We start from the raw sequence: 8,165 nt of genomic DNA, 5'->3' as shown, positions 1-8,165 counted from the left end.
TTTTTTGCTAATATTTGTTAATGTGACCAAATAAAAACCATAAACTACGGAAGACCATAAACAAATTATGAGATAATGCTTCTGCTTGATATAAATCTTGTAGTTAAATTATTAATTAGCATAAATTATCAGATGTTTCAAAAGGGTCAATGAATTGGTTGATTTTATAAATATTCTTTTAAATATTTATACACAATTATTAAAAATAAATGTAAGATATATCGATCCAATTTAAAATTGTTGAAGCACTTAATAAGTGTTTACCGCAGATAATTCAGATAATTTAAATTTTAGTAAAAAATAACAACTTTTTAAATGAAATTAAATTTCGAATGAAATGTCCAATATAGCAAAAAGAAAAATTGCTTCGAATTTACTTTTTTTTTTCAAAAAAAAAATACATCATCCACTGAAAAACAATCTAAAAAACTACTGGATTGTATATAAATAGTAATTTATTTTATCAAAATTAATGCAAATAAAAACGGATTATATGACACGTTACATGTGTTTAAGCCTCAAGGTCTTGTTTAATCCCTACACCTTGACCTCTTCCTCTTTAATCAAATCTAAAAGTATCCACCTTCTTTATCTTTTTTTCCTTTCACCTGCATTCTACAGAAAATATATTTTTCCTCTTCCATGATCGTTTCTTAACCAACCTCACTCTGTAAGTGCTTTTTCTTTCTTAAGTTTATTAATCTATTCTGGATTTACTTCTATGTTCATCATATAATATAAGAATGAAATATGTTTTGCTTATATATATACATACATATATATATATATATATCAGTAGTTCCTTATGATTTGCCTTTTAGTTTTTAGAGCAAAGTGATCATTAGAATTATGATTAAAGACAGACATGACTTTTATTTATTTTTTTTAATGATAAATAAAGTTTAAAATTTATTAGTAATTCATTTTAATGGCTGAAAGTGGAATATGTGTTTATATTGTGAGTGATTAGTTGTGGTCTTTGATCATGAAATCATGATTATTGCATTAATCTATAATGTAATAGATTGAAATCAGACGAAGAATAAAGGATGTCTAGTGAAGTTGCTCCATATGCACCGAGGAGGATCCTTATAACAGGTGCAGCAGGTTTCATTGCATCTCATGTGACCAGTCGCTTGATTAAAAACTACCCTGATTACAAGATTATAGCCCTTGATAAGCTTGACTACTGCTCCAACCTCAAGAATCTCCATCAATGTCGTTCCTCCCCAAATTTCAAGTTTGTTAAGGGAGACATTGCTAGTGCTGATCTTGTTAACTATCTTTTGGTTGCCGAAGATATTGACACGATCATGCACTTTGCTGCACAAACCCATGTTGATAATTCTTTTGGCAACTCTTTTGAGTTCACCAATAATAACATTTATGGTACCCATGTTCTTCTTGAAGCCTGTAAAGTAACTCAACGAATCAAGAGGTTCATTCATGTTAGCACAGATGAGGTGTATGGTGAAACAGATATGGAGACCGACATTGGTAATCCAGAGGCTTCCCAGTTATTGCCTACAAATCCTTATTCGGCCACCAAAGCAGGAGCTGAGATGTTGGTGATGGCTTATCATAGATCTTATGGGTTACCAACAATCACTACTCGTGGCAATAATGTTTATGGCCCTAATCAATACCCAGAAAAGCTTATCCCTAAGTTCATTTTGCTAGCTATGAGGGGAGAAAAATTGCCAATTCATGGAGATGGATCAAATGTAAGAAGCTATCTTTATTCAGAAGATGTAGCAGAGGCATTCGATGTAATTCTTCATAAAGGGGCGATCGGTCATGTTTACAACATTGGCACTAAAAAAGAGAGGAGCGTGTTGGATGTGGCAGGGGATATTTGTAAACTGTTTAGATTGAATCCTCAAGAAGTTATAAAGTTTGTCCATGATAGGCCTTTTAATGACCATAGGTATTTTTTAGATGATCAGAAACTTAAAAAGCTTGGGTGGAAGGAGCAGACAGCTTGGGCTGATGGGTTAAAGATGACAATGGAGTGGTACACTAGGAATCCTTATTATTGGGGTGATGTCTCTGCTGCACTTAGACCACACCCATGTGTCTCAAGTCTTTCTCTTTGTGATGATGATTTCTTATACTACTGTAATGAGTTAAACAATGAATTGGTTAGTGGATTAGGAGTCAAATTCTTGATATATGGGAGAACTGGTTGGATTGGAGGGTTACTTGGGAAGCTATGCAAGGAAATGGGAATCATATTCGAGTATGGAAAAGGAAGATTGGAGGACAGGAAGTCACTCATAGAAGATATAAACCGGGTACAACCAAGTCATGTGTTCAATACTGCTGGTGTCACAGGCAGACCTAATGTTGATTGGTGTGAATCTCACAAGCCAGAAACCATTAAGAGCAATGTAGTGGGTACCTTAACCTTAGCTGATGTTTGCAAAGATCATAATCTATTAGTCATGAACTTTGCAACCGGCTGCATTTTCGAGTACGATCAAAGTCATCCTCAAGGTTCAGGTATAGGATTCAAGGAGGAAAACAAACCAAACTTCACAGGATCTTTCTATTCCAAGACAAAAGCCATGGTAAATATGTCTACTACTATAATTTAAATAAATGTATCTTGTAAAAGAGTTCAACTTTTTGGTTTCATTTTTTCTTTTCTTACTAATGAAATTTGGTAAAATTTATAGGTTGAAGAGCTGCTAAGAGAATATGATAATGTATGCACTTTAAGAGTAAGAATGCCAATCTCATCAGACCTTAATAACCCTAGAAACTTCATAACCAAGATCACTCGCTATAGCAAAGTGGTGAACATACCCAATAGCATGACAGTGCTAGATGAGCTACTACCAATCTCTATTGAGATGGCAAAGAGGAATTACAAAGGGATATGGAATTTCACAAATCCTGGAGCCATAAGCCACAATGAGATCTTAAAAATGTATAGAGATTATGTAGATCCTAAATTCAGCTGGACCAATTTTAATCTTGAAGAACAGGCTAAAGTGATTATAGCACCAAGGAGTAACAACGAGATGGATGCTACAAAGCTAAAGAAAGAGTTTCCTGATTTGTTATCAATCAAAGATTCAATCATCAAGTATGTCTTTGAGCCAAACAAAAACAAGATGTGATATCCATTTCCTTTATGCAATTATAGGAGACGAGGTTAACTACACTATATAAAGATATTGAAGGGTAAGACTTAAGTTTACTCTTAATTATGATTATATTTTTTAATTTTTAAACTTTGATATATTTAATTCTTTGTTATTTTTAGGCAATTTTGCTCAATTTTACTTGTTATAGTTTTTTTTTTTTTTTTTTCACATTTCTTGTAACCTAAAATATTGTTCTTTTGTTTATTTGATATGATACAATTTTGTATTTTTGGGATAATACTACTATAAAAAAAAGTCGAAGTTATTTAAGGAATCAAATAAGAGATTGCATTATTCGACAAACTAAATATCTAGATAATTATTGACATATATTAATTTGGTTCAATTCAAGTGAAGAGTGAGTTTTAAATTAATTGAATTTATCTACTTGATTTGAGCTTAATTCAAATATCTAAATGTGTTTAGTTATCTGAAATCCAATAAACTCGGATACTAAAAAAAAATTAATCAGCCCAAATCCCCTAATTTAATAGCTAATCATATAATCTTAGAAAAATGTCAAAAGTGTAAGCATTTTAATAGAAATTTTTGTATGAATTGATATTGATGTGGATTATACCTAAGGGAGTTTTAAATAATTAATTAATTAATTTTTTTTTAAAATCTGTTTGTTCTATTCATTCAGTACTCTTTTGCTGCTAAATAAAAATTTGATGAGAAACAGGTGGGTTTAGTTTTTTGGGGGTAAAAATATGAGATGGACCACTAAAATTATACGAGACAATTCTTTGAATTTCTTATCAACCACTAAAATGTAAAATATAAAAAAGAGAAAATATGAAAGTCTTGTATATTAAATTTGAGATACCAACAACACGTTTATTTAATGATTAAATTTTTTTTATTTTTTATTTAAATATCATAAGTCCGAATCTTCCTTAGTGACATTGAAAATTTAATTTATTAATACGCGAATAGTTTAAATTAGAAATAAATAATAAATTTATTATATTTTTGAATAAAAAAAATTGAAAATCCGACAAATAATCTGAATTGGGCCAATCTGCACCTAATAACTTGTTGGGCCTTCAGGCCCATTGGTCGGTAATGTCAGAGCACGTGCAAGATCCTGAATTGTCGAATTTTGCTTTCGAGTAGTGGAGAATGAGTCAGCGCTTGCGTGCCATCCCCATGGCTTTATCCTGTTATGGGCCATATTCAATCTTCAATCTTCAAAAGATTATGTGGTTCGTGTTGGACGCCAGATTTTTTTCCACACACACACACGCACGCGCATATATATATATATATATTATAAACTTTTGTTTTTTCCGCAGCTACATGATTAATTAATTTAATGGGTTAATTAGCCGCAAAGCCCGTGCTTAAAATATATATTTTTTTTTATTTAAAAAGTTTTTGTGTTGAGGGTGACACCTCAATTGTGAAATGTTTTTCCCTCTCTCGTAGCATAGCAGATATACGATAGACCTGCAATGACTAATCCTTTCAATAAAAGATAAATTATTATTTTAATAAATAGACTAATTGAGATATTACCATTGGACTTACCATATTAGTTTTAATTAACAGTTTTTATACTATTATTGAAAATAACAAAAGAAATATATATTTTTGTTTTATCTTATATTAATAATATTTAAAAATTATGGTTAATAAAAATCAATTTTAATAGAACAATTAATCTATTTTATTTAAAAGACATAAATGACTAAAAATCAAATGTTACAAAAAGTTCTTATAACACAATTAATCAAATGTTATTGATTTTTTGGTTTTTTTTTTTTTTTTTAAAAAAAGAAATTGTGGCGATGCCAGCCAGAAGCATCTCTACCTGCTCAATAAAATAATGAATGCAAACCTACAACATCCATCGTCTTTTATGCTCATCAATTATTTCAAAAGCATGAATAATGTTTCTCTGCAAATCATCTCAACACGTGTCCCTCCTGCTTTACTCGCTGATGACTTTGCAATTTTATTTTATTTTTTTTAGAGATCGACCATCCCACCCACGTAATCTCTTAAAGAAACTTATTGAAAAGTATTTTTATTCTACCTTATCTTTCGTTTCGTTCTTAATAAGTTGTTTGTAGTTTTATTATTAGAACATATAAATTTCACCAAATGTATTTTTTATAGACTCATTCATTATCACGAACCACCCCACCCCGTATAATGTCATATGCAGACACAAGACAAATTCATACTTATAGCTACTTTTGAATTTATATTGACAAATGAGTACCTTCTTGTAATGAGTTGATTTCCCCAGTTGTTCTTACATACTTCTTCTAGTTCCTTACCACACATTGCGTATACATTTTTTTTACGTGTATTCTTTTAAGACACAAACTTTATGTCGCCACACATTTTACATATATATTTATTTATGTTTTAAGTTTTCGTTTTATGATTATAATTCAGTTTGTGAACTTTTAAATTTTAAGAAAATAAACTTAATCTTTCTGTTTATGCAATTATATAGAAAATAATGACAAGTTAAGATTTTTATCAATGGAAGTGCAAATATACCAGAAGCATTATTCTTCAAAAATGTACAAAAATTATTTGTTTATTTTAATTTAAAGTTATTAAGTAAATCCATAATATAATTAAAATGGCTTTTTCTTATTGTTATTGTTAAAATTAATATAGAAATTATAATTTAAATTTAAATAATATTTATTTTTTTAATTAAATTTAATATGAATTTATCTTTTAAATATTATGTAATCATTAAAAATTCACACGATTGTTATCTTATCAAACTGCGACTCAACTAAAAAATTATAATTAAAAAAATCTAAAAAAATTAATAACAAAATTTGATGAAAACTACATTAATAATTGAATAAATGTTTCAAAATATGAAGAAGATATATTGAAGAGAAGTGTTTCAATAAAATAAATTTTGTACTTAATAATTTTTACGTTAAAAGAAATATTAAAATTAATATAAAAATTATAATTTATTTTATTTATTAATTTAAATTCAAAAAAATTTATTTTTTAATTAAACTTTATTAATGTTTATCTTTTAAATATCATATAATTAGCGAAAACTTATTTTTTTAAAAAATTTAATTCATATTTATTTTTTAAATATTATATAATTAATTAAATTTTATTTTTAAAAAATTAATTTATATGTAAACCTATTTAAAATCACATAAAATTATTAATTCTTAACTCAATGAAAATTCAAATTTTCTTGGCCCTAAAAACACTCAAACAGTCATATTCTAACAAAATTATTTTTGTTATTAAATAAACAGAATAAGTAAAATAAAAAAATAGGAGGGAGTTGCAATGAGAGGGTTATTTGTATTGCCACCTTATAAGACGTGACGAAAGCTCTCGAAGCTCCCCGCTTCTTATTTTTGTCTTTGTCAAAGAGAATTATCAAAGCTTAGATTCCTTCTCATCGAGAAATGGAATATTCAGGTGAAGAATACGACGTCGTTGTCGTCGGGGCAGGCATCATGGGCAGCTGCACTGCTTACCAACTGGCCAAAAGAGGTCAGAAGACACTCCTGCTTGAACAGTTCGATTTCTTGCACCACCGCGGATCGTCACACGGCGAGTCACGAACGATTCGTGCTTCCTACCCGGAAGACTACTACCCCGCCATGGTCGCCGAGTCAGCTCATCTCTGGGAACAGGCACAATCCGAGATCGGCTACAAGGTATATTTCAAAGCCGAGCATTTGGACATCGGGCCATCCGACTCCAAGAGTCTCCGTGCCGTTATTGCCAGCTGCGAAAAGAACGGTATCCCACATCAGGTCATCGATCGGCATGAAGTTGCCGATAAATTTTCCGGCAGGATAGATATGCCGGAGGACTGGATCGGTGTGACCGCGGAGCTGGGTGGTGTGATCAAGCCCACAAAGGCAGTGTCCATGTTCCAAACGCTAGCATTTCAAAACGGCGCCGTTCTCAGGGACAACATTCAGGTAACAAACATAGTGAAGGACGAGGTGAAGGGAGGGGTAATTGTATGTGGGAGTAACGGTGAAAAGTCTAGGGGTAAAAAATGTGTAGTTACAGCGGGTGCGTGGGTTAAAAAGTTGCTAAAAAGGATAAGTGGGATTGAACTCCCGATTGAAGTTTTGGAGACGACGGTGTGTTATTGGAGGATCAAAGAAGGAAAAGAGAATGATTATACAATCAACGGAGGTTTCCCAACATTTGCGAGCTATGGGCAGCCGTACATATACGGTACGCCGTCGTTTGAATATCCGGGATTGATTAAGGTGGCGGTGCACGGTGGATGCGCATGTGACCCGGATAAGAGACCGTGGGGTCCGGGAGTGAAGCAGAGCGAACTGAAGAAATGGATAGAGAGGACTTTCAGAGGTGCCATTGATTCAAGTGAGCCGGTAGGAAAGCAAATATGTATGTATTCAATGACGAGCGATGGGGATTTTGTGATTGATTTCTTGGGGGGAGAATTTGGGGAGGATGTGGTAATTGGTGGTGGGTTTTCGGGTCATGGGTTCAAGATGGGTCCGATTGTGGGGAAGATATTGGCTGAGCTTGTGCTTCATGGGGATGCTGGAATGGAGCTAAAGCATTTTAGGATCGAAAGGTTCAAGGAGAATGATAAAGGGAATCCCAAAGATTTTGAGGATCAAATTTGTTATGGTCCAGACGAAGTTTGAAAATGGTTTGATTTTTGTAATTGTTTCTCCATCACTTGTAATGGTTTTCTCTTAAATCATGCATCCCAACATTTCAATATTTACAGGTCCACTGCAAATTATGCTGTGAATTTTCAAATGGCTACGAAAATATTTTTTACTTTAAAAAATCATAGGTTGTGTGTGTTTATAAAAAAAAATTAGTTTTTATATTCAAGTTTAAATCTTTAATAAAAGTTAAAATCCAGTTTCCAAAAACTACAGAGTGTTTACTGTGAGTTTTGAAAATATTACTAAAAAAAATTGATAAAAATACTTCAGCTTAAAAAGTTAATTAATGTTTGGTAAAAATAACTATAAAGATAGAATGTCGATGTAGAATTGA

The 8,165-nt window shown here is 31.5% G+C and overlaps 2 protein-coding genes across 2 annotated transcripts; both read left to right on the top strand.

Moving 5' to 3' along the window:
* The first annotated feature begins 543 nt into the window (after positions 1-543).
* On the top strand, positions 544-3,330 carry LOC110818523 (trifunctional UDP-glucose 4,6-dehydratase/UDP-4-keto-6-deoxy-D-glucose 3,5-epimerase/UDP-4-keto-L-rhamnose-reductase RHM1-like). The gene is made up of 3 exons (XM_022047428.2): positions 544-670; positions 1,025-2,570; positions 2,679-3,330. Exons 2-3 carry the CDS (start codon positions 1,050-1,052, stop codon positions 3,123-3,125), a joined length of 1,968 nt encoding a protein of 655 aa, XP_021903120.2. The 5' UTR covers positions 544-670; positions 1,025-1,049; the 3' UTR covers positions 3,126-3,330.
* A 3,116-nt stretch (positions 3,331-6,446) lies between these two features.
* On the top strand, positions 6,447-7,880 carry LOC110818593 (FAD-dependent oxidoreductase family protein). The gene has a single exon (XM_022047513.2). It carries the CDS (start codon positions 6,569-6,571, stop codon positions 7,799-7,801), a length of 1,233 nt encoding a protein of 410 aa, XP_021903205.1. The 5' UTR covers positions 6,447-6,568; the 3' UTR covers positions 7,802-7,880.
* The last annotated feature ends 285 nt before the right edge of the window (positions 7,881-8,165 follow it).

The sequence above is a fragment of the Carica papaya genome, chromosome 7 (assembly GCF_054855325.1).
Source record: "Carica papaya isolate Zhongbai chromosome 7, ASM5485532v1, whole genome shotgun sequence".
Taxonomy (NCBI): Eukaryota; Viridiplantae; Streptophyta; class Magnoliopsida; order Brassicales; family Caricaceae; genus Carica; species Carica papaya.
The sequence above is the reverse complement of the archived record's forward strand: the minus strand, read 5'-3'. Positions and strand labels throughout refer to the sequence as shown.

Excerpts from the sequence above, each read along its gene's own strand:
- LOC110818523 (XM_022047428.2), top strand. The coding sequence starts at position 1,050 with ATGTCTAGTGAAGTTGCTCCATATGCACCGAGGAGGATCCTTATAACA. Across the intron at positions 2,571-2,678 it reads ATTCCAAGACAAAAGCCATG|GTTGAAGAGCTGCTAAGAGA; the intron begins GTAAATATGTCT and ends TAAAATTTATAG.
- LOC110818593 (XM_022047513.2), top strand. The coding sequence starts at position 6,569 with ATGGAATATTCAGGTGAAGAATACGACGTCGTTGTCGTCGGGGCAGGC.